The 25,153-nt window shown below is 32.1% G+C and overlaps 1 protein-coding gene across 1 annotated transcript in view; it reads right to left on the bottom strand.

Moving 5' to 3' along the window:
• LOC131944714 (kalirin) overlaps nt 1–25,153 on the bottom strand; it is a 190,170-nt gene that overhangs the window by 157,688 nt on the left and 7,329 nt on the right. The window contains exons 4-37 of the mRNA XM_059305505.1: nt 24,798–24,888; nt 24,433–24,534; nt 24,130–24,243; nt 23,401–23,620; nt 22,859–23,043; nt 22,407–22,529; nt 21,878–22,069; nt 21,229–21,360; nt 20,936–21,064; nt 20,603–20,704; nt 19,579–19,701; nt 14,236–14,427; nt 13,583–13,752; nt 11,856–11,914; nt 11,609–11,724; nt 11,281–11,442; nt 10,448–10,606; nt 9,765–9,884; nt 9,210–9,401; nt 8,522–8,677; nt 8,034–8,145; nt 7,400–7,515; nt 6,877–6,999; nt 6,412–6,597; nt 6,056–6,171; nt 5,384–5,450; nt 4,951–5,060; nt 4,704–4,773; nt 4,231–4,320; nt 3,530–3,664; nt 2,651–2,911; nt 2,326–2,427; nt 1,821–1,972; nt 678–804 (exon numbers count right to left, since the gene is read on the bottom strand). Coding sequence (XP_059161488.1) covers nt 678–804; nt 1,821–1,972; nt 2,326–2,427; nt 2,651–2,911; nt 3,530–3,664; nt 4,231–4,320; nt 4,704–4,773; nt 4,951–5,060; nt 5,384–5,450; nt 6,056–6,171; nt 6,412–6,597; nt 6,877–6,999; nt 7,400–7,515; nt 8,034–8,145; nt 8,522–8,677; nt 9,210–9,401; nt 9,765–9,884; nt 10,448–10,606; nt 11,281–11,442; nt 11,609–11,724; nt 11,856–11,914; nt 13,583–13,752; nt 14,236–14,427; nt 19,579–19,701; nt 20,603–20,704; nt 20,936–21,064; nt 21,229–21,360; nt 21,878–22,069; nt 22,407–22,529; nt 22,859–23,043; nt 23,401–23,620; nt 24,130–24,243; nt 24,433–24,534; nt 24,798–24,888 — 4,606 coding nt within the window. The remainder of the gene's footprint in view (nt 1–677; nt 805–1,820; nt 1,973–2,325; nt 2,428–2,650; nt 2,912–3,529; nt 3,665–4,230; nt 4,321–4,703; nt 4,774–4,950; nt 5,061–5,383; nt 5,451–6,055; nt 6,172–6,411; nt 6,598–6,876; nt 7,000–7,399; nt 7,516–8,033; nt 8,146–8,521; nt 8,678–9,209; nt 9,402–9,764; nt 9,885–10,447; nt 10,607–11,280; nt 11,443–11,608; nt 11,725–11,855; nt 11,915–13,582; nt 13,753–14,235; nt 14,428–19,578; nt 19,702–20,602; nt 20,705–20,935; nt 21,065–21,228; nt 21,361–21,877; nt 22,070–22,406; nt 22,530–22,858; nt 23,044–23,400; nt 23,621–24,129; nt 24,244–24,432; nt 24,535–24,797; nt 24,889–25,153) is intronic.

Consider the following 25,153-nt stretch of genomic DNA (forward strand, 5'->3'; position numbering starts at 1 on the left):
TTACACTGGTGAAAAAACCACTAAAGATTAAAACAAATAACCTTTGAGCTACGACTAGTTTAAATCGTATTAATAATAGAAAAATTCATGTTAATAAAAATAACAATAGATGCTAATTTACTCACAATGTAATAGAGTGTCCTTAATACAATTTTTTTAAATGAAAAAAAAGCTATAGAACCTAGTTTTCAAACAATCTATCCCTAAACCTATCAAAGCACACAAAAATTTTGCAAAGAACTTTAATAAAACTCTATGTGATTTTTTTAATGAATGTTTTAAAAAAGATTTACATTACTTTTAATTGAGTAATCATGTTCCATCTCCAGTTTGATTAAATTTAAAATGGAACAAAGCTTTCCAATTGAACATAAATTACACCAAAAAACCTTTAAAAATCAGAAAACAATATTATTCATCCAGAAAATAATAGGTGTAAAAAAATGATCAATGTGCAGAATTTTTGTATTCTCTTTGTCAAATTGTAAGGGAAAAAAATCTTGAAATATCACTTGATTTGTTCAACTATAAAAATAAACCTAAATCCCAGAGACAGGGGTAAGTTGTTCTGTTGTTTTTCACAGGGAGACAACCCCAGCACTGTCATGTAACAGGAGACCTAAGAGAGGACAACCAGATAAGACAAGCTAGTAGAGAAGGAAGAACAAATCACTGACCTTATTATGCATGCCTCCACTGCCACTGCTATCATTGGTCCCTGTAGTGGTGTTGGAGGTGATTGACATGAGAGATCCCCGCCTCTCAAGGGCAGATAAGCCTTCAACCGTCTCCCCTTCAATCTCCCTGGAGAAAAATACAGAGAATATTCTGCTTAGGGAACAAAAGTTTATTCATCCCTAACATCAAGGAACAGGTTTTGGTTACCAGTCTGAATGTCAATTTGTTTCAGGGTCTGTGGAATCCCGGAAACCAATTTTATTAAAGAAATGTATCACTTGCTTTTTATTTTTTAAAAGCACACTTGCCAAAACTGTGTTAACTGACATATAAGACTGTTGATGCTTTTTAACTGCATGAAAAAGATAAATAAAAGGTAATCATGTTTATGTGGAAAAGATCAAGTTGCCAATCAAAGCATTACTTGCATGATGAAGTTAATGTTCCATCAGTTTAGGGAAAATTTAATATGTACCATTACCTAATTAAATGATAGCATGTACTGACAAAATACACATGCAGAAATTTTTGAATAACCTGTACTTGCTAAAAACAGCTAGATGCTTATTTTCGTTTTAATAACAAAATATTTCCTTTCAAATTCATTTAAAATTTGAATAGTTGAATATTCTAAATATTTTATTGAACATGTAATACTTGTTTACAATAAATGAGTTTACTTCTTGTTTCACTGATACAGACTACTGTACCAAATTATAACACCTATCTACTACTTTTTTTTTCCAGGAAGAACTGTACTATTCAAAATAGCCAGATTTTTCAGTGAAAAAAAAGTATGTTGTGATTCAAAATACTGTCAGAGTTTTCTAGACGTTAGATCAAGAATAATTGGATGGGGCATAACCTAAGAATGAATCCTGATGATATTGCAGTAAAAAGGCTAAACTGGACGCTTCAAGGAAAAAGAAAGCAGAGAAAGCCAAGAGATACGCGGAGGTGCATGGCAGGAAAGCAGCTGGCAGAGACAGGACTGTCATAGGGTAATGCAAAGAAAATTGCAGGAGACCAACAAAAGTGGAGGGAGCTTTCTGTGGCAGCCCCATTTGTCTTGGGCACAAGAAGGAAAAATGGATGATGAGATCAAGAATTAAGTGTGAGACCAACAGGTAAAGCTGACTCACCTGCTGACACGACTAGTGTTGAACAGTTTGGGTGGGGGTTTAAACATTGTTGCCTGCTTGTCTTTGAGGGCGTCGTTGAGGTACATGACTCTCTCCTGTATCAGCTCTCTCAGTTTCTTCACCCACTGTTGCTTGGTGTCAAGTGAAGACGCCTGTAATATGATATGATTTTGTTCACTTCTATTAACCGTTTTTTTTTAATTTAAGGCAACAAAGAAAATAAAGCTAATAAACAATAGTATATATATTATATCATGGTTTCAACAATTCACTTATTTTCAGTTTATGGCAGAGATAAAAATATATAGAACTGACAAAATACAATGGTTTAACAATACAAAAAAGATGTTTGAGAGTTTTTCATTGAAGGTAGCTTGTCATTTGTGGTCAAGAATCAAAACAATCAGATAATCAATCAATATAAAATGGCTTAACCGTAACATTTATTTTTAAAGTCTCATGACAGGATCAGTTTCACTAGGCAGGTTAACTACATTAGACCAACCTTCAGTATTATCCTATAATCTGAAATAGGTGCCCTGCCAGTCCATAGTGCAAATTTGGTCTCATCCCCTTCAATATGTTCCGTAACATTGATTTCTGAGATCTGAAAGGGAAAAGCATTCCTATAAAAAATCTTCGTCAAAATAAATAATGCACTTTTACTAAATTATGAGGTTTTCTTTCTAGAAAATAATTAAATTATTTTCAATTATTTAATTTATTTGTTATTCAGAGAAACTCCAGTTATGATTTTTTTTAAATGAAATAAAATAATACAAGTTGAAGGAAGAAAACTATAAACAGCTACGTTTGTGTTGAGTTCTTACCATAAGTTTAAACTTGAAAATATACTTGGATTTCCCATTACTGTCCTTGACCTCTTTAGAGAATACCAGGCAGACATCAAACAGAAACAGGTGTCTGTCTCTCCCTTTCTTGATCAGCTGTTTGGGGTCCCAGACTGTGAAGTTGTCCTGCAGAAGGACTTCACCGTAGGCCTGCAGACTGTCCTCCAGTCCCTCTAGCATACTCAGATGCATGGCATCATTAGCTTTCTTTGGGACATTCATCATCACTTCTAAGGCTTCCTATAAGTATAAATAGAGCATTAATATGATATATATAATAGAATATTCAACTAATTTAAACTAACATTTAATAGAACATTAACTATATACCACTAATAGCTAACAGTTCAGTATCACTAACAGCTAATAGAACATTAAACTGATATAAATTAGCATCTAATAGAACATTAACTCTATACCAGTAATAGCTAATTGATCATTAACATGATACCACCTAAGAGATAATTACTAAAAGGACAAGATCGCAAATGCCGTAAGGGGTATTTTACATTTCTTTTAAAATTAGTAAAACAATTTTAAGTAATAATAATGTAATAACTTCCCCCCTCCTCCCCAAGATGTTCCAAACCCAAGTTTGCAAACATACTTGAGGGGTTCATTAACTTCTAAGTCATCTAAAATTCAACAATATCTGCTACTTTAGTAAGTCATTTTCTTTTAGTGTTAAACCCAATAAAATTGAAATAAAAAATTTACAAAAAAAGTGTCCATGAAGTATATAATTTATTCAGTCCCGAGAAAATAATTTTAACATCCTCTATTTAAAAGAACTGCTTATTTATTCCCTAAAGATTTTTAAAACCATTACATAAAACACTTTTAAAAGTTTCAACTGACTTTTATTTCTCCGGTGTGTTCCTCACAGCAGGTGAGCAAATCTTTGAGCAAAAGTTGGTACTTGGTGATTCTCTGCACAGGCTTAATCAGGTAGGAGGCAATGCGCTCGTCTAGTGTGGCCTTGCGCTGCATCTCCTGCAATAGCAGAGACAAGCATCTGTTTACAGTGGGTCTATAAGGTTAGATCTAGCTAGAAAACTAGTGTGATGTGTTAAGTGAGTTTAAAGGTATTTTATCATTTTTCTCCTCTTATGTTAAACTATTTTTCTATTACATAAAAAAATATTTTGTGGCGTAAAATTCCCTTTCCAGTTGAACTTTTTAAATAAATTAAATTTAATCATATAAATGTAATCTTAAATTTTAGTACTTTGTTTACACACAAAAAAAAAGAATAAAAAATTTAAAATGTACAACAGACTATATGACACTATTGTTAAATCAGTTGATTTAAAGTGCAACTTTTTCACTGCCTAAAAAACTAAATTCTCACGTATTCTATACCATCAGAACACTAGTATTAATTCCCATTACTCATGGTTTTTAGCCTCAATCCCCATAAGATACCAATTTTACCCAAGTTTGTCACATATGTAATTTCATGACTCCTTTAAACAAGTCCCACTCTACAAGAAAAGCTAGAACACAGCCTTTTATCTATGATACTGATGACACATTAAGTGATAAGTGACAATACTTACCTCAAAGAAACTGCCTGCCTGCTCTACAAGCAGTGCATTAGAATCTGGTTTATTTTTACAGTAAGTCACATAGATGGAAAACTTCTCAGCCTGTTAAAGATATTTTTTAAAGTTTTACTTTTAATGTTACTTAAATTTGCAGGAAAATTTATGTTAGGTAGGCCTATTTGTTATTTTAATCTTGTTAGATGAAAAAATCTTTCTCACAAATCTTTAGCAATTGAACTTAAGTTTTATTCCTTATCAGGTGTACAAATGTACACTCATCTCTTTAAACTAATCCCTATCACTGTTAAATATTACACCTGTATGATACAGTCTATTAAACATCATTAGCAACATCAAAATATAATAATGGGTTTAATTTAAAATGTGTTTAAATCATCAAACTGTTGTACCTATAGTAGTCCTCTACACAACCATAAAGATAAATCTCTAGCACGAAATAGCTAAAAAAAACTGAATCCACTTACCCATGTGACAAAACAATGGCCTACATCTTCTGGAATTGTTTCATACTTTTCTAGTTCTTTAAGAAAAACACTGTAAATGTAATGAAAAAAATGTTTAAATAAACCATCTCCAAAAATGAAATAACAAGCTTACTTCTATATGGCTACAAAATAAAACTATTTCTAAATGTCAAATATTTAGCATGTGCTTCTATATGGCTATAAAATAAAACTATTTCTGAATGTCAAATATTTAGCATGTGCTTACTCTTTATGGAATTCATATATCTCATCCATGTTGCTGAACACAATGTGCTCTTTGCCATTGATGCCAGATGGGACATTCATGTTGGGGTCTGACATAGGCTTCATGTAATACTGGAAAATACAGGTCACAAAAAGGTGAATAGTGAATAATTTGGTCTGAGTAATAATAGAAGTAGTTTTGGCTTTAAATTATGCAGGGTTAAAGTTTTGCTAGGCAAAAAGAATTATAGTATCATGATGTCTGCCTTTGACAGGGTAACAGAAAATACCAAGTGGTTGTTCAAGGTACACTCATTTACTCAATCTTAAATTGTCTATTGATACCAAAAATGCATAGAGAGGTATGATAAATCAGTGCCTAAATGCTGGAAAAAGAATAATTATCCATACATGAAATGTAACAACCAAACCATGGCAATGAAAAAAATTCTTACTTGAATACATGTTTCTAAATCCTTCACATAAGTCCTTTCTGTCTGTAGTAGCTCTGCCATAATGAACCTAAAAGGAAATATTAATTAAACATACAATATGTTCTTAAGCTATGGTGAAAATAAAATGGGACTCCCAGAGAAATGTGAAATGTTCAACAGGAGTGAAAGCTATATCATTTTTAAAAAGTACAGAAGAGTATTGGAATTATAATTTTATAGTATATCATAATAAATCAGTTATATAACTCTTTAAAATATATTATACTCTGTACTGTTAGTTTTTTTATTTAAGTACTCAGGTTCAATTTAGCTAGAATTTTTTTTTTGTTAAAGCTAACTTTTTACAGCAACTACATTGATAACATGGGACTGTGTGGCCTAGCGGTGGAGTGTTGGACTGCTAACACAAAAGTCTCAAGTTCAAATTTGGGTTCAAGTTAGTAGAACGTCCCTGAGTCCACCCAGCTCTGAAGGGTACCAAACTCACATTAGGGAAAGTAAAAAGGCTGACCACACTATCCAATTAAATGCCAAGATCAAAGAAACAGGTAAACTCTACTTCACTTGCCCCATGGACCATAAGGTTGGAAAAAAAATTTTTACTAAACATTAAAAACATTTGTAGTCAAGAAATTCAAAACTTAAAATATCTGAGCAGCAACTACAACTTACTCTCTCCTCCTAGCAGATTTTCTCTTCTCTTCTGTTATTTCTTTTGCTGTTCCTGTCTGCTCCAGTTTCTCTTCAATAGAAGAGTCACTCTGCCTTTGTTCATCTTTTTCACTTTGCTGATTTAAGTTAACAAGAAAATATTTTTTTTAAATCAAATGTAGATAGATCTTCAACTCATTTCATCAATACAGCTTTAAAAAGTTATAAATTTAAAGTCAATGTTTGGAAAAGTAAAAAAAAAAAAAAAAATATTTTTAAATATTTTATTTATAATCCCAAAATTGAGTACTTTATATTTTTTTCATAAGTTTGCTGAAAAAGAAGAAACTACAAACAGATTTAAATGATTAACTAACCTCTTGTGGGGTAACACCCAGCTTTCCCTGCAGCTGAATCCTGTACTTCTCCATGCGGGAAGAAAACAATTTGTAACGTTTGTCCACCATAGAGCACCATTCCATGATGCTGGTAGCATGGATGTTACCTTTTGTGACGAAATCGTCCGCAAGTTGGAGAAGTAGCTTAACATTTTCTTTCGTTTCCTGTGATATTATTTTTTATACTTATTCAATTAAGTACACAGTTTAAAATAATTTCATAAATTTTAAAAAGCTATTCCTTTTATGTTAAATTTTTTTAAGAAGTGATAAGTAAACATTTAAGCAATAATATTGATATAATAGACAGAGGTAGACTGGAATAGTAGGAACAAGTGTCTTTGATATATATGACAAAATCTAAGTTTTAGCAAACATTATGAACTGTATTTAAAAATGTGACACAGAAGATTAGAAGCTACAATAAAAAAATGTGCAACTTACCTTGGCCCTGTTTCTAAATTCATAATGTTCTTTAAGCAAAGCTTCTGTTTCATTTTTGTCTGCGCCTAGATTGGTGTGTGATGCCAAATAAGCCTCACCATAGTCATGGATCCATTCAAGTGCCTACAAGGTAAAGCAGTATCTTTTGAACAACTACAAGTTCAGTTTACAAACCCATCAAACTTTATTAAAACAAATTATTCAACACAAAAAGACTCCAAAGATAACAGTTGAAACAAATACTAATAAATGATAAACAAACTCAATTGTTAACATATGTGTCTCAATTGTTAACATATGTAATCTTCAAAAATAAGCTGTACACATGTATTCATGTCTCAACTTTTTTGGCCTGATGAAAGGGTTCTGAGGGTTGGTTCTGAGGGTTGGTTCTGAGGGTTGAGTTAGGGTTTATAAAGGTACTTTACTGTCAATACATATAAATATTTAGGTGAGGCTAATGGGCATGAACTAAATATTCAAAATTTATAAGACATGTATGACATAATAAAAACGTACTGACCTGCTTAGCACTTTGTTCAAACAAAACAAACTGGTGGCACTGCTCAAGTTTCCTTTTCTTGATGGTCCAGAATTCTAAGACTAGGTTTTCCTGCCCTAATAACTTGGTCAATGTGGCTGTGGGGAAAAAATTCTTTGTAGCCTATTTGTTATTACAGAAAAGTGTTTATTTATTGTCTTTACATCACATAATGCTTAAGACTTATTAAAATCTGGAAAAAAAATGAACTTTGTAAAGGAGCAGTATCACCCAGAAAATGGAAGTAAGTAGAACAATAAAACTCCAAATTTTAACTGTACTATACCAAATTTAAGTATTTTACTTATGGTTTCGGAAAATTGTTTACAATAAATTTAGAAATGTATAAAAAATATTAGCAAATTATTTAGACAAATGTTTGCGAAACATATGATTCACCAATTATATGCTGTATTATAGCTGTAGAAGCGTTACTACCACTGTAAAAATTTGACATGTGAATGTCTAATAGTTTATTTTTGGTGAATGTTTTTGTTACCCTCCCTTAGTCTGGGTGATACTGCCCCCTTAATATCTTAAGACCTTGAAAACAAAAAAATTTTAAAAACCAGATTATACAAAATTTAAAGTAAATGTTGATTTTATTGTTTCTTACCTTTCACCCTTTGTTCAGGGCTTCTAAATTTCATCTGCATGCCCAGAAAGTGAAGGTTTCTGGTCACATACTTGAGGAATGTTTCAGCAGTTCTTCTTGCCAAAGTACAAGCCTAAACATAAAATCATACAAATAATTCACATCACATTTTAAATGTACTTTTAAATCAAATGTTTTTGTCTATAATATAATGCTTCTTTTATTGTAAAAATGAATTAATTAAAAACACAATATTTATAAACCAGACATTTTTTATGTTTTGGGTGGTCTTGAAAAAAAATGAAAAGCTTTAGAAAGGAAATGTCTTTTAAAAAATATTTTTGATTTAGGACCATTATAGAAAAATGTGTGAACTTTACATTTCAAATACTAACTTAAAAAAAAATCAAAAAGTGTAATGACCATGAAAATAATTTAAAATGTAAATAACAATAAAGCATATTATTTGTAAAGTTTAGATGAAGCTGCTATGCCTGAACAACACATACCCTAAGAAAAGCCTCCTTCTGCTCATTGTGTTTATTTATAAGTTGGACTAGGTAAGCTGCCTTAGCCTGCGTGTTGGTGGTACCAGCTTTCTCCGAATTGCACCAGTCTTCATCGCGCTTGTAATCACGATCTAATGACTCTAATACTGACCAGACCTGATTATTGGACAACAGGAAAATGAAACCATTAATCTTTTAATAAAAATGCAGTCATTTTTTAAAAACAGGTGCTGAAAAAATTATTTAATCAAATTCAAAACACCACTATTTAAAGCATTTCAATTTTGAAAAAATTGGAACTCAAAAAGTACGAAGACAGTTATTATCCGGAATAAGAACTAGAGACTTTCCTTTTAGCCACCACGACATCCCATATTACTGAGAGTAGGTGCTGTTATTGGACTGGAATCCCCAGGGGAAAAGGAGGGTGGGCCAGCCAAAGAAAACATGGAAGAGAACGGTTGAGGAAGAGGCAAAAACAGCTGGGCTCTCATGGGCACAGATTGGAGGAGCAGCCCAAAACCGAGTCCGCTGGAGATGTGTGGTTGCAGCCCTTTGCTCCCCAGGGGCCATAAAGGAGTGATGATGATGAGGTGCTGTTATACTTTAAACAGTTCAATCAAACAACAATCACTGACCTGCTCAGCGTGCTATTATACTTTAAACAGCTCTTACAAAAATCACTGACCTGCTCAGCAGTTTTGTACCAATTGGTGGATGCCATGACCAGCTTCTGCCTCTCTTCTGCATGATACATCAGCTGCTGCCAGGCTAGGGTCACATTTTCTGCAATAGCCCGCACCAGCTCTGCGTTGTAGTGTTGTTGCTGGAGCATGGCCTCAGCTCTTTGTGTCACAGTCACAACACTAAAATGGGTTTTCTTTAGAGAAAAACAAAATAAATCCATTACTCCACTAGCTTCACCAATAGCTATATTTTATTAGTTAATTCATGAACATGAAACTTTATTTCAATTGCAATGTAATAATGAAATTTAAAATGCTTTAAACTCATGAGTACTGAAAATTTTAATCCGGGTTATAACATTTAGTCTTTAAAAAGTTGTATAATGATTAAATCATTTTGATAAGTTAAACTAAATTCATAAGGATCACATTTTAGTGGTACAAAATTTTAACTTAAATCTCTAATTAAACACTTAATTCCCAATAATTTTTACCTCAAAGGCTATCAGCTAAACACGTACAACATATTTTTTATACATTAAATTATCCATGTTTACCTCTATAGCAATCATAAACTGTTCATGTTCTTTCTTCAGCTGTTCAGCTTCTACAAGTGAGTTTGGACACATAAAACTGTCAGTCAGCATTGACTCTCCATTTCTTACCCACAAGATCACCTGAGGATCAAATATTGCATCTATTAATTTGTGATTGAGCATTCAGAATAAGACAGATATTTCTACTTATGTGCCTGATAAAAGCTATTTTAGTACCATAATAAAATCTGCTATATTCTGTGAATTATAATCCACTCAGATTTCAACAGCAGGGGACAGCAGTTGGGTTAATATGAATAGTCACGGTTTTATAAAACTAGAGTTTGTGTTTATGGGAAAAGCCATGGTTTTATAAAACTAAAGTGTGAGTTAATGTAAAAAGCCACATTTTTATAAAACTAAAGTTTGTGTTAATGTAAAAAGCCACTGTTTTATAAAACTAAAGTTTTTGTTAATGTAAAAAGCCACTGTTTTATAAAATTAAAGTGATAGGAGAAACATACAATTCCCCCATAATTTAAAAAATGTAGTTGCTTAGTCATTAGCTATGCAGCTCAAATTATAACAGTTGACCACACCTTTAGCTTGATAAAATATGGTAATATATAAATAAAAATTTACAACACATGTATAAATAATTCTATGAGGGCATAAGAACTACAAGTAAATGATGCAATCATTACCTGTCTGGCTTCGATCTCAAAGTTCCTCAGATGCACACATTGCTGAAGTCTTAACCTCTTTTGTTCAGCCAGACCCTCTAGATCTACTTGTCTCTCATTTAGATATTCTAATAAGACACTAATGCGATTGGTTGCGTCATGATCATTCTCACTCATCACCTGCAGTATTGTAAATTATGTACACTGATATTAAAAATACACATCTACAAGAATATAATATTAATGAATATGGACATAACAGTGCATGTTTGTCAATGTAATTTACGTAAATCTATTTTAATAAATGAGACCAACTAGCATTTGAAAGATGTATTAACAAAGATAGTAATATTCAATATTCTGACCTATTTTGAATGTGATGTGTAAAAAGAAATTATTTAAATTTTAGACTTATACAGGTATTTAGCCTGTAATCATTTTCATTTTTAATTTATGTGGTGGCTTATGTGGTTTGTACTACCTTGTACTAGATAGATTTGTTTTTTGAGCAACTTTAGTGTAAAGCTAGGATTTGGGTAAAATTCAGATGAAAATATCAAATAAAATAGTTTTTATATAGATGGAGTAATAAATGTTAACAGAAAACAATAATCTATAGAAAAAAATTTGAAACATTTTTTAAGATGAAAGGGGTTGTAGCGTTTAGAATGTTATTAAATTTTATATTTTAAGTTGCTTCATTGCTTATACAACATTTCTACTAAACATAAAGGATTGGTTTATTTTTTTTTTTTGAGTTATTATGACTAAAAACCATGTTTCTTTTTTTGTTGTTTTTAATAGCTTTTTCTGCTAATCATCCTGTTTTTGACTGCATGTGACTGTGTACAGACCTGTGCTAATTCTTGGCCCCGTTGTATAACTTCATATGTGCAGTTTTGTACATGCATGACACTCTCATTGTGAATCTGTAACAGCTGCTCAGCTTTACTGCCATCTGTTACCATTTCCATGTGCTGTAACTCCTCTGACAGTAACTCCAGCTGGGAGGATACCTACAACAGAAAAAAAAGTGTGAATTACCTCCCTTGGTTTACACTGGTGACTTGACAATTGATACCTTAATTTTACATATTAATTACTTGAAAATTGTATAAATTATGACAAATGACAATAGTAATAAAAAAAATGTTTTCAGTAATAATTATGAATAAAACTTACCTCCATTGAATCCCTCTCAAAGACCTGCAACTGCAGGCAAAGATCTAGCTTCATTTTTCTTGCTGCCCATAAATCTTCAAGCTGACTGCGACTGTCATTGAGCTGACTTAGGACCCCTGAAAAAATACACACAGAATGCTAAATTAAAGGAAAATTCTTGTTTCAACATCTTACTTCAGACTCACGCAACTAAGAGAAAGCAATAATCGCCAACTATTAAAGTTACTCGAACATATCAAAAACTGACCTTCTATGTGCTTGTAATCAGCACTGTGTCCTGTCTTTTCTGTTTCCATGGAAATGATCCTAGACAAAAAAAAATTTAAATATGAAACAAGAACACAACTTTACTACATCTTTGACTGAATCAGGGAAATGTTTTGATGTTCTAAAATTGACCCTAAAGGTTTGAATTTCCTTATGTGCTCTGAGTGAAAGTTATCTAACTGTATAACATTACGAAGTCAAAATGCACAATCACCAGACATGGACATGTTTTAAATTTTAAATTGTATCTTGAAAACAAGGATTCTCATGTAACAAGGTGTAAACTGAATACAAAAAAAATTGTGTTCTTTTTTAAAAGCATCCTACAATAACAAACTTAATAATCTAAATTAAATTATGAAATAATTAAACATTGAAAACAAGAAATGTCTAAATATTTTAATATTTTAAAAGTAGAAACTAAATTGAAAACAAATGCAATGAAACTGCTATACTGGTCAAGGTTGTTTGAATAATAGTAAACACAATCTTTCTTTCATCTCTTTCCCACCCCCCCCCCCTCCCAAATCTTCCAGTATTACTTCCCTCATGTTTTAGTTTGTGTACTTTAAACAAAACATATGTTAATAGATGTCTAGAGTATGCATATTATTTCCATGTTTCAACTATTATTATATCAGCAAACATACCACCCTCATACAAAAAGAGCATATAATTCCTTTTAGAATAAAGTATTTCATGTAAAAACTTCACTTTCTTTTTCTTAAGTGAAAACTAAAAAAAAAAACTGTTTTGAAATAAATTTTGTCAACACACAACTTACATGTTGTAACCACAGACAACTGTGCAATTGTGAAAGATTGAAAATAAAATTGTTATTCAGGTAGCCATTCTCAAAGTTTATCACCATGGTCCTACATACTGGTTTTTTTATTATGTTTGTTATTTTTTATTCTTGGTTATTTTTGCCAGTTCTGAATTTTAAAAAACTAGTCCTGTTAAGTATGAAAGAGGGGGTGTTGAGGGGTGTTGTTTTAATAATGGGGAGGGGGGGGGGGTTAACAGATGAAAAGATGAGAATGGCTTGTCAAATTTTTTTAAAAAGCTGGTGATTCTGTTTCCTGGTATCACTGGCATTAGTATGCTTTAGAATTTTACTGCACACTTGTTTTGTAGGGAAAAAAATAAGGCTGTCTGGCAGAACTTAGTAAAGACAAGAACTTAGTAAAGACAAGTTCACACTTGTTGAACTTTATAGAAGTGAACACATAATTCACATGTATATCAGTACTTAGTGTATGCTACACTTACACGTTAATGAACAATTATGAACTATTATAGCAAACAAACAAAATAAAACTTATGCTAAATATCACTAATTTTAAATTAACTTGGTATTTACATTTATAAATGTACTAGAGAGATTCTGCTTTTTTTCTAATTCACACTTAAAATTAACAGTGTAATTTATTAAATAGAAACACAAAGCAGGAATTATATAAGGGGAAAGAACTTTTACAAAACGCTCATACTAAACATATTTTATCTAGGGAAGTATAAAGGCATAAATCTAAAGCTAAATCTTTTACAAGTTGATAAGTTGATTTTTAATGTAGAAAAATTGTAGAACAAAATAACATTGAATATAATACATAGAATAGTTCATGTTGCTGCAACAGAGTTATATTTAACAGATAAGAATGACTGCTCTCTGTGACCAACCATAACAACCCCATTGTGACTTACCTTAGCTGTTCCAACAGCGTCTCTCCCTCCCCAACAGTATTGATAGCAGCTTCCACAGTTGTTTCCCTCTGCTGATTGAACTGTGCTATCAAATGCTCTGCCCCTTCAACGCTGTCAGCTAGCTCTGTGCTTTGTAGCTCTGTGTGCAGATCTTCTAACCAGTTGGTCAACTGCAAGTCAGCCATGTCATACAAACGTTAGGAACAAATTGTTAGGATAACAATGGTTAACTGTCAGAACAAGTTTAATTTGAATTTTACAACAAAAACGGGAATGTGTGGTCAGACGGTAGACTGCTAACCTGAAAGCCTCGAGTTTAAATCCTAAGCTCAAGACCATAGGCCCTCCTTGAATCCACCCAGCATGCTATAGAGCATAGTGCTGACCATACTATCCATTCATTATGAGGTCAAAAAAAACAAGTGAACTCTACTTCATCTCCCCCAATAGACCACCAGGTTTGAAAGTGTAACTCACTTATAAAAAAAAATATTAATACAATCCCCTTGTTCTGTTGGTCCGAAATAAAATAACTTTAGAAATTGAACTTTTAGACCACAATTTGTTTCAAAAAATATTTAGTAAACAATTTATTTTAATTTTACATATAAATAAGACTAGGTAAGAGCATATTGTTTTACTCTATACATTACCTCATGTACATGTGAATAAAATATCACTGTCATGTCCAACACCGCTCTTCGCCTTTGAAGAGCAGTTAAAAATGAGTGCATTCGCTGCTCTAGTTCATGTGCTTCGCTGTAAATTTCAGTGGCATCACACTCTCCAGTTTGAGCAAGCTCATCAGCTGCTGCTAGAAGTTTTTCTGCATTTGTTATTGTATTCTGTGAATAATAAGAACAAAGATAAATTTACAGACAGTGCTTCTTAGTCCCTCTAGAGCCATTAAAAGGAATTCAATTCTCAGAATAATAAGTAGAATGAATACATTAGTCTTTCTGTAAAGAATGCATAAAAAAATTGTACTATGAATAATTAAAGTGTACAAAGTATATACTTGTTTTGGTTTATCTATTAGAGTTAGTGCCCTTTAGTGTCTCAAATAAATTCCTAACTTCCCTAGTCAAATGAGATGTGGCTGATATACACAGACATCAATCAACTGCTGTGAGGTGAGAAGCTAGCTTCTACAAACACTTAGAATGGTTCCTTCTCTACATAGCTAAGTGTTACAGAATCAAAACGATAATTTAAAACAGACCCTGCTATTTGTCTGAACTCTGACCTTGCTGTAATAAATAATTCATAAGTGACCTGAATACATGGCTCAGCACACTTTTATATTTTTATCAAAAACAGATAAACTTTATGACATACCTACATTACTTCATACTAACTTTGCTGCAAATAATCCACAACATTATAAATATTAAACTTCTTGTTATCTAATTAAATATTTTATTCTTTTCATTTTTTGTCTATCTAAAATAACTGATTTAGTTTAATTTTAAATAATGTGATTCAACATTTTTTTTTAAAATAAATTCTCAATTGGTTGAAAGCTATTTCATATAGACTACTTCTTGAAGATCTAAATCAGTTTTTTTTTTAATCTAGCAGTTCCGAAACTGGGAGACGATAAAGACCCATGGTACCCAAAAAAACTGCTCACTGAGCTAGACCTAAAGAAACAACTTACATTGAATTTGCCAATTACATGTTTTCAATAAGAGAAATGTATAGAAGTCACCAATTTTTTTTTCAAGCTAGGTGTGCAAACAAACACTGCAAAAAACAGTACTAAATTTCATTAACCTCCAGTTATTTGATAAGGATCCAAACACTTCCAAAATGAATAAAAACAATTTTATTATTATGTATATCCAACACACAGAAAACCAAACAGCAGCAACACATAGCGTCACAGAGCAGGATTTTAAACTGCTAACTCCATAAGAAAACAGATAATAAAATTCACAACTCCCCTAATGCAAATCTATCTAAGGTTTCCACAACCTCTGGCCAGTTTTGGAATATTTTCTCCACATCCAGAAAGAAATAAGAAATAAAAATCCATCTTTAAGAAGTAAAACACTCAAGTCAACTTGAGTGCTTTTCTTTTTTTTTAAAGAGAAAATAAACTCCAATTTTTTTTCCTCTGGATGTGCTAAGCTGTTGTGATTTTTTTGGGGTTTTTTCCTTTAAAAATATCTCAACCACATGTTTGCCATTCCAGTGTGACACTATAAACGAAAGGGTGGGGATGGGTGGGTGTTGTTCATGGATAAAGAAGAATGTGGGTGCATGATTTGTTGTTAAACAGAGAGGAGGGTTAGAAGAGTCAGGGGGACCACCAATTACAGACAAGCCAATTAAATTTGTGTTTAGGTAAAAAAAAAAACTTTTATTATTTCTAGAATGGGCCAATTTCTAAAGCAGATAAAAGATGTTAAATGGAAGAGTGATAGCTAGAAGGTCTTATAAGGAGGTTTTCATTTGAAAATAATTGCTGGTTAAAATTTAGCTTTTAATAATCAAATAAAAAAAATGTTTTAAATTTTACATTAGCTGACTATTGATTAAACTTATTTTTTTCTTAAAGAAGCATTATGTTTGCCTCTGTGAGCAACAGATATTTTGGTTAATTTTTGTTAGCCAATAATCAACAAATTTATACAAGGAAATGAATTGGGCAAGAGTAAAATTTTACACCTCATAAAGCAATAAAGATGCTTGTGTTGGGGGGGGGGGGGGGGGGGAAACAGTGGCTGTGTGTAAGGCAGTGAGAACTAGGTTTTACATTCATAACAACCGCAGGTGGGGGATGGGGGGGAAGGAAGGAAGGGTGTTACTGTGTAGGATACATATGAAGGGGAACGGGTAGCTGAGAAAAAGGGTGGGGTTTTAATAAAGAGTGCATGAAGCAAGGAAGAGACAGCCTACCATAAAGTTGGAGGAAGAGGGGGGAGAGGGGTGAAATGAGAAAATAAGCTAAGATAATATTCTTTAAAAAAAAAAAGGGGTATCCTGTGTCATCTATGAATGTACAAAATTCAGGCAGCAGTTTTCCCACATTCAGGGTGTCTAGGGCAGCCACTGCTGCTGATAACAGCGTGCCCGACAGATGTGCACGCTGTGGCACATGTAAACAGGGCTCTGAGGAACTATCTGCCATTTCAGATTGACACTGAGAATTTTACTATTAACATTGCCATTGAGAATTTTACTATTCCTATCACTTCTGCCATTTCACATTACCACTATTTCTACTATTCCATTCACTTCTGCCATTTCACATTGCCACTGGTATTTTTACTATTCCATTCACTTCTATTTCCACCATTGGGCTTATGTAATTAACTCTTTCAGCTGGTAAAGGTGTGCAGGGCAGATGTGCATGCTATGTGGCACATGTAAACAAGGGGTCTGAGAAACTATCTGCCATTTCACATTGACACTGAGAATTTTACTATTCACATTGCCACTGAGAATTTTACTATTCCATTCACTTCTGCCATTTCACATTGCCACTGGTATTTTTACTATTCCATTCACTTCTATTTCCACCATTGGGCTTATGCAATTAACCCTTTCACCTGACAAAGGTGTGCAGGGAAGATGTGCATGCTAAGTGGCACATGTAAACAAATGGTCTGAAGAACTATCTTCTACTCCACTATCTTCTACTCCATAATGCAACAGATGTTTTTACTATTCCATTCACTTCTATTTCCACCAATGGGCTTATGCAGTAAATTCCACTGTTGTTTTACTATGACATGTACTTATTTCCACTGTTAAAAGTGTGGAAGGTAGATGTAAACAGGGGTCTGAGAAACTATCTTCTGCTCCACAATGCCACTGGTGTATTTACTATACAATTTACAGGTGTTTTTTTTTCTTCAGATTTCACCTATAGGGCTTATGCAGTAAAATCAACTGCTATTTTACTATTATATGTACAGTTATGCAGATGTGCATGCTAAGTGGCTAATGTAAACAGTGGGCAAGAACTGTCCCCTGCTCCCTACTGACACTGATTGTATATGTTATTCTCACAGATGCTCTTTAAACTGTTGCATTTACAGATTCTTCATTCTTCAACCAATGTTTTAAGTATCACATTAACAATTACTTATACTGATGTTTTAAAAAATAATTACTCCTACTGTTTAAACTATTACATTTACAAAGTTACTCCCACTGTTGTTTAAACCATTACATTTACATAGTTACTCCCAATTCTGTTTAAGCCATTACATTTACATGGTTACTCCCACGGCTGTTTAAACCATTAGGTTAAACTATAGCTGGGAACAGAGTTTAAAAGTGCAAGTAATTTCTTCTGCAATGTAAACTTAAAATGGAGGAAAGAATGTACACAGCTGCCCTGCTCAAGACAGCATATCTAATCTGTGTTTACCAGTAAATAATTAGGCGTTAAATGAAAACAAGAATAAAGATAGGAAAGAAAATTTTAAATGTGTAAAGAATTTTTTTTTATCTGGGTGTTTTTCTAAATTAAAGTGTAATTACAAGGGGTAGTCTCATGCTGATGGCAGCACTCATGTATTGAATAACACTGTTGAAAGGACCAGGGTTCAGGGCAAATCATTATGCTAATTTTTTTTATGTATCTAAGAATAACATCATTTTTAGTGTCACTGGCTCTGAGCTATGGGAGGAATGTCATTGTTATCAAAATGATTGAAAATTCATGAAATAACTTGGTTTTAACACTCAAAGAAAGGTTTTTTTTAATAGGATGTCTACAACCGTTAGTCAATATGTCAGAGGTCAATTTTCATTGAATTTTCAACAGATGTTTTTGTAAGATTAAGTGTCTTATTGATATTCTGTTAAAACTAGAATACAGATTCACTAGTAAAGAATTCTAAATATTTCTGCTATAAGATAATAAGATATCCAATTTTGAAAATTCCAGGCTTTAACTGAAATAAAGTATGAAGGCACCAAGAAATTAACCTACACATTGGTCGTAAAACAAAGGGCTTCTGATAAATGAATCAGCTAAGTTGAATTCTTAAAAATACATCATTGAGGTAAACTAAACCTATTTTTTTATTCAATAGCTCAGAAACTTTTTTTTTTCTTTATTAAACTGCAAAAATGTATTTATTGCCTCAGTAAACTAAGAAAAGAAATACAAAGGCTGGTACTAGTTTAAAACCTAAAAGCATATCTAATCAATGCATCAAAAGGGTCAAATTAACAAAATGGTATACATGGTTGTCTGAAGAAAAATATTGCTAAGTCTTTCAACAGAACTTAAGTGTTGACATCAAATGTAATTCACAGCAAATTTTAACTAAGCATCTCTTTTTAACTTCATCTTAAAAAGGAAGTTGTTCAGACATAAAACTAGCCTTAGGGAACTACAGGAAGTTTAAACCATAAACAGGAACAACGAGACATTTCACCACGGGGAATGGAATGAATTTTCTAACAGTTCACAGAATTTAAGTGTGAGAAGACATGAAAATAACTTACTCTAACATATTTTTACAGTGATTAAAATGTATTAATAAGATAGACAGCTAAGATGGTTTGTACAAAAATTATATAATTGTCATAAAACAACTAAATGGGATATTCTAAGTATGGGTTTTAAATGTTGCTACACTAAAAAGAATATCCTAAATTGATGGTCATTTTATTTTTTAAATTATTGTTAAAATTAAACATTACAATATTAGCGTGGAAAGCAATCTATCTGCCTGACATCGAAAGTATTCCTTAAAAATGTATATATTTTCAATAATCAAGCATTCGAAATACAAGTTGTATTGGAGTTGACAATAGTTTAAGTACTAGGGTTATGATTTGGGAAGGGTTTAAATATATTATAGAAGAAAAACATGAATTAAATTAAAAAAATAAAAAATATTTTAATATTTGCATTTAACATTTGTTATAATCTATGTAGAATTTTATTACAAAAAAAAAACTTATTTAAAAGAAATGTCTTTAAAATGTAAATGATTAAAGTACAAAGCATATAAGAAATAACTCACCCTTGCTACAGACTCAAAGTGCTCATGACTTTTCTGTAATGCCTTGGCTCTCTGCAGTGATTTCCCTATAGAGATGTTTTTCTTGAGGAAAACATCACCATGGTTGTTTAGCCAGTCAATCACCTAGAGAACCCAGAATGATAAATATTCATTAACAAAAACACATTAAGTTCACTCAAGCTTACTCTGAAACAGTACATAGTTATGTAGATTAAAATGCTTCTCTATTTAAAGCACATTCAATACAGTAAGTTTGCTAGTAATCAATATTTTTTTTTCAAAAGTGGTTTAAAAATACATGCTATGTAGGTAAAGGAGTTAAAAGAACGAAAGTACACGGACCCACACAATCAAGTCTGTACTAGAAATGTAATTTTTACTCACAAAGGTCAGTAATAGAAATGTAATTTTTACTGACAAAGGTCAGTACTAGAAATGTAATTTTTACTGACAAAGGTCAGTACTAGAAATGCATATCAGTACTTGCTATAAATTGACCCTCAAGTTCAACTAAGCCTCACCCAAACAGAGTAGTGTGTTCAACAGGTAAAAAGAAAATTAAAATTTAAGAATACTGACTGATAAATCTTTCGATTTTTCTTAAAAATGTAATTTGTAATTAACAATTAGAGGTGGCTATCACCACAGAAAAAAAAAATCCACAGGTTTTTTACGTTTGTTCTAGTAATGATGCGAAACCTTTCTTTCTCGATGAGACTAAATTACTAATCAGGCATGAATTAAGAGATTTCTATATATATTTATTATGAAAGCAATAGTAATAAATACATATTACACATAGCTTATGTGGCTTTAGACCCACACAAAGACAAAAAAGACTAAGTTACTAAGAGTGATAGTAAAGAAAAGAAAACAGTATAGAAAGTACTGAGGAAGAGTAAAATGACATTCCAGTAAGCTGAGATTCTTTTCAATCATAACAGTGAAACGATTATTACCTTGAAATTGATTGAGTGACACAATAAAGGAAACAGAGCATGGTGTAATGAAGCTGTTGACCTACCTGCTTCACGTCTTGCTGAAAGAGCCTAAGTCCTAGCCTTTGGTGAAGCTTGACCTTTTTGCCATGCCAAATTTGTTCTAAATGACGCTGGTGTGCCAGGACCTGTGGTCACAGAATTGTGTTTTACACATTATTGAAAGTATGGGGATAACCACGAGGAAATAGTGGAAAAATGTTATTAATTATTTTTGTTGTACATTTGTTTCACCAAGTATACATTTTATTCAGTTAATTTAGCCTATGACTTATATGACTTTTTTGGGTTGGGCAAAAACTAAAATAGTTGAATGGAAATGCATGCAATGGAAGTACAAACACACAAGGGGAGCCTACCTCGTGAACTACATCTAAAACATGACCAGCAGCCTCAGAGTAATCTGCCTTGGCAGTTATAGAGTTAGCACTACTGGATGTAACAGGTGTCTGAAGGGTATCTAAGAGTGCTTTCCCATCACCACAAACCTATTAGAAAACAGAAATCAAATAATTTTTATTAACAAAAAAAAAGTTTGAAAAAATATTGACTAAACCAGCTCCAGTAATCAATGCAGTTTTTGTTTATTGTGGGTAAATAAACAGCCATTTTTAATGAAATATATATTTGAGATTTGAAAGTGCCATCCTACCTCAGCATATGTCTGACTGATGGTTTCTATGAGATTCTGATGCTGCTGGAGAGCCTCCTCAAGGTCCTCAATACCTGAGGGAATCTTGAGACTTTCACATGTATTCTGCCATACAATCACTTGAGCAAGGTACTGGAGGAAAACAAAACAATTCAACTTAGAAACAATAGACAGAGGAAACATTGTGGGGGGGGGGGGGGGGGGGGGGGGGGGGAGGTTTCACTTCCTGACTCCTGTTAAGTTACAAGAGTCCTTTCAGCTTTGATGAGTACCTAACCCCTGATAAGAAAAGTTAAGGCGGTGGGCATAGTGCTAACTAGACTTTTATTTAGCAGATGTTGCAAACACCAATTCACGCTACTTTATCAGACTTGAGGGCTGTCCATTCTTTAAGACATTTTTTAAACTTATAACACATTACTAAAAAAAAAAAAAAAAAATTTAAATAATTATACAATGCTAAATAATTCTAAAAATTAAATAAAATCATTTTCATTTATGCATACATTTTTAGTATTAAATTATTCTGAAAGCCTTTATAGCAAAATTATAAAAACATATTTGTAAACATATTACAACTTTGATCCGGTTGACTTACTTAACTTAAACTAATAAAATTGTGTACATCTATTAAATTCTGTTAAATTACCTGTTCAGCTTTTTTATGAAACACTACTGACATGCGCAGAACAGTGCTTCTGTCTTCTAATGCCGCAGCTAGACTCTTCCACTCTCTTTCAAGCCTCCCACCCTCCATTCTAATAGTATTTGAGGCGTAATGACCAGAGTCACACATGCGTTGGGCCATACCCAGAATTCTTGTTATATTCACATACACATTCTAGAAATAAATTATCAAACAAAGTATTAAAATATGGTTAGGGATTTGATTTTTAAATCAATGCATATCAATAAACACAGGCATAATATCTGTTACGGTGAAACAGAATAAGTGTTAGGATTTTAAAACTTTATTGAACCTACAATTGCTCATTCTGTTAAGATTAAGGGGAAAATGAGTATGCTTAAAACCATCCCTTATAAATTAAAAATTCTTAAAAACATTTTTTAAACATATATTCTTAAGTAAACATCTCTTTTAACTCAAAATAATTTTAAAAAGCAAATAAACTTGCAATTAAGCAATTATTTAAGATTGTGTAGAGAAGATTACCAACCTCAGCACTTGTGGCAAACTGACAATGTTCAGATTCAAGCTCCACTGCCATTTGATGACAGGTTCCTATCTCTGTGTAGTTGACTAGAAATAGGTCTCTATTATGACTAATCCATTCAAACATCTGTAAACATAAAGAAGTATCATAATCAGAATTTACATTTTTAACCTTTTTTTTTTATAAATTTAAGAACTTTGAGACAACTTAAAACAATTTAATGACTGCTTTAGTTATAGGCTTTAACTTTTTAGTATCATCATAACAAAAAGCATGATAAAGACAAATTCATTAGAATTCAACCTGCTGTCTTTTGAGGATTTTAAAAGCAATCAAAATCTTATATTATCATCCAAAAATACATTTCCATTAATATATTTTAAGCAGGTTTTTCTATCCTCAGTTACTTTTTCCCAAACTCTAACTTTCATAACCAAATCAGCAAAAAAACAGACCTTTTCTACATCTTCTTCAAATATTCTAAGTTGTAAGCATTGTTCCAGTCTCATCTTCTTGACACTCCACAGCTGGTTCAGGTGTTGCTTGGTGGACTGGAGGTTGTCAAGCAGCTGGGAGATCTGAGGTACAGCAGACTGGAAGTCAGCATTGCCAGAAATCACATACCTCCTTCCATGAGATCCTGTGTGGGAAGACAACAAAAGAATTTTGATCAAAGCTTAAATTTTCCAATAAATCAGAGCTGCTCACTTTCTAAACATGGACATTGATGAGCATAAATTTATATAACTATTAGCATATGATTCTGGTTTGGGGGGGGGGGGGGGTTAATGGAAAATGTATCAATCTTGTGCTTTTTTCCAATTAATTATATGACATTATTTTTTTTTCTCTTCAAAATGTTTTTTTAAAAAAGAAAGATAAATATCAGCACAAAAAACTATAAATAAATGCAAATTAGACTACCAAAATATATCTAATTACTAAAGACTAATAAAAATACTAATAGCGCAACCATCTCTAAATGCTAAGAACTCACCACTATATTCCCCAGTGATCCTTTGTAAAATCTGGTGTCCCTCCATGGCCAGCTGCTCCACTGGTGCCATTTGGACCCTTTTCTTCAGGTGATTGTGTTCTTCCAGCACCATTTGAGCACCATTAAGGTCATCTGGTAGCTCTGGATTGGTGAGGATCTCTCCCAGTTCATCCAGCTTGTCCAGCAGGTCTAGAGCCTTCCATATAAACTCCTCTAACATCTGAGATAAAAATTAAAAATTAAAAACTATTTCATCATTCTCAATAAAACAAATATTCTATTTTTAACAGAAAGTAACTAAGTTTCGAAGATGTAATGTTAACTTTTTCTATTCAATTTATAATATTTAGGCTAATAAAAATATTTTTTTAAAAATAATATTGTACTTAAATAGAGGAATTGAGAGGAATCTAAACTAAATAACACTTTTAAAGTAAAAGCCCTATATAATAACTAAGAAAGTTTAAAAATGACAAACACTAAAATTGAAAGCTAAACAAAGAGTTCATTTAAATTATAAACATGTTGGAGAGAGAGAAAAAAGAAATTATGCAAGAGTTAAAATTACTCCTAACGCAATGTTTACACTTACAACATGTATACTATACATGTCTAGAAAAGAAAACTCGCAGCAAGTAAGTACATATGTCAGCGTGAAAAATGTTTCTGTATAACATTAACTTGTTGCAAGTGATAGTTATCTAAATAAGTGTCAACTATTGAACCCACCAGCCGCAGTTGTATCCACTGTTCGTGATCATACTCCAGTGTTCCATCAAACTCTCTTGTTAGCTGACTAGGTTCAATGGCTTTATTAAGACTGTCTAATGATATCATGTTGGTCTACACAGAAACACAAGTATAATTGTAAGGAAATTAACAAATAGATTTTTTTAAGCACACAAGTATAAAAGTATGCTGTGTACAGAGTAATACAGAGCAGAGGAGGAATAACTAAGAATTGTTCTGTAAAGAAAATTTCATTTTACCAGCATAATAAGCAGGGAAGGGGGGAGAAGTATAAAAGTTTACCTCAAAATTATACTTTGAGCTTCCAAGACTAGTTCGCTGCTTCTCCCAAAATTTTTCAGGTTTGATAATAAATGCCATGTTTATATTGCCAGGAAAACATTCCTAAAAGACAAAAGAAAGCTATTATATTTATGCTGAATATTTAAATTTAATTTGTAAATAAATTACTATCAATTTACTATTAAATTACAAATGTTTGACTTTTCTTTAAAGCATTAAGAGAAGGTGATCTTTCTGCCTATTCAAATTAGAAGAAAAAGTAAAAAAAGATGGACATTTATTGAATTTTTGGGTAATGATATAATCCAGTTTATTTACTTAGCATGAGGTTTACCTATTCCATATTTAAAGCAGATTTATATTACCTGTAAAGCTTTCAATATAGGCTTTACTGTTTCCCATTTTGTGCCCCTCATATCTAGTATCATTGTGAAGCCTCTTTCTCGAACTTCATCACTAGTAAAATGAAGTTTGGTAGAAATGAAAATTTCATTGATAATTGTAAAACCAACTTGATACTTCTAATCTTTTTAGAATCAGGTTTTGAAAATAACAATTAACACCTTTAAAATAATGTAGTTTTTGTAACTAATTGAATTAAATTTATCATTAAATTTTATTTGATTTTTTTTTTTTATTTATCAGGCAAAAACAGAAATAAATATAGATATGTAAAATACTAGAAAAGTTGTGTGTTTCACAATAAAAATTCAGAAATGTT

The sequence above is a fragment of the Physella acuta genome, unplaced genomic scaffold, assembly GCF_028476545.2.
Source record: "Physella acuta isolate Inbredline_101_S28 unplaced genomic scaffold, ASM2847654v3 ptg000505l, whole genome shotgun sequence".
Lineage (NCBI taxonomy): Eukaryota > Metazoa > Mollusca > Gastropoda > Physidae > Physella > Physella acuta.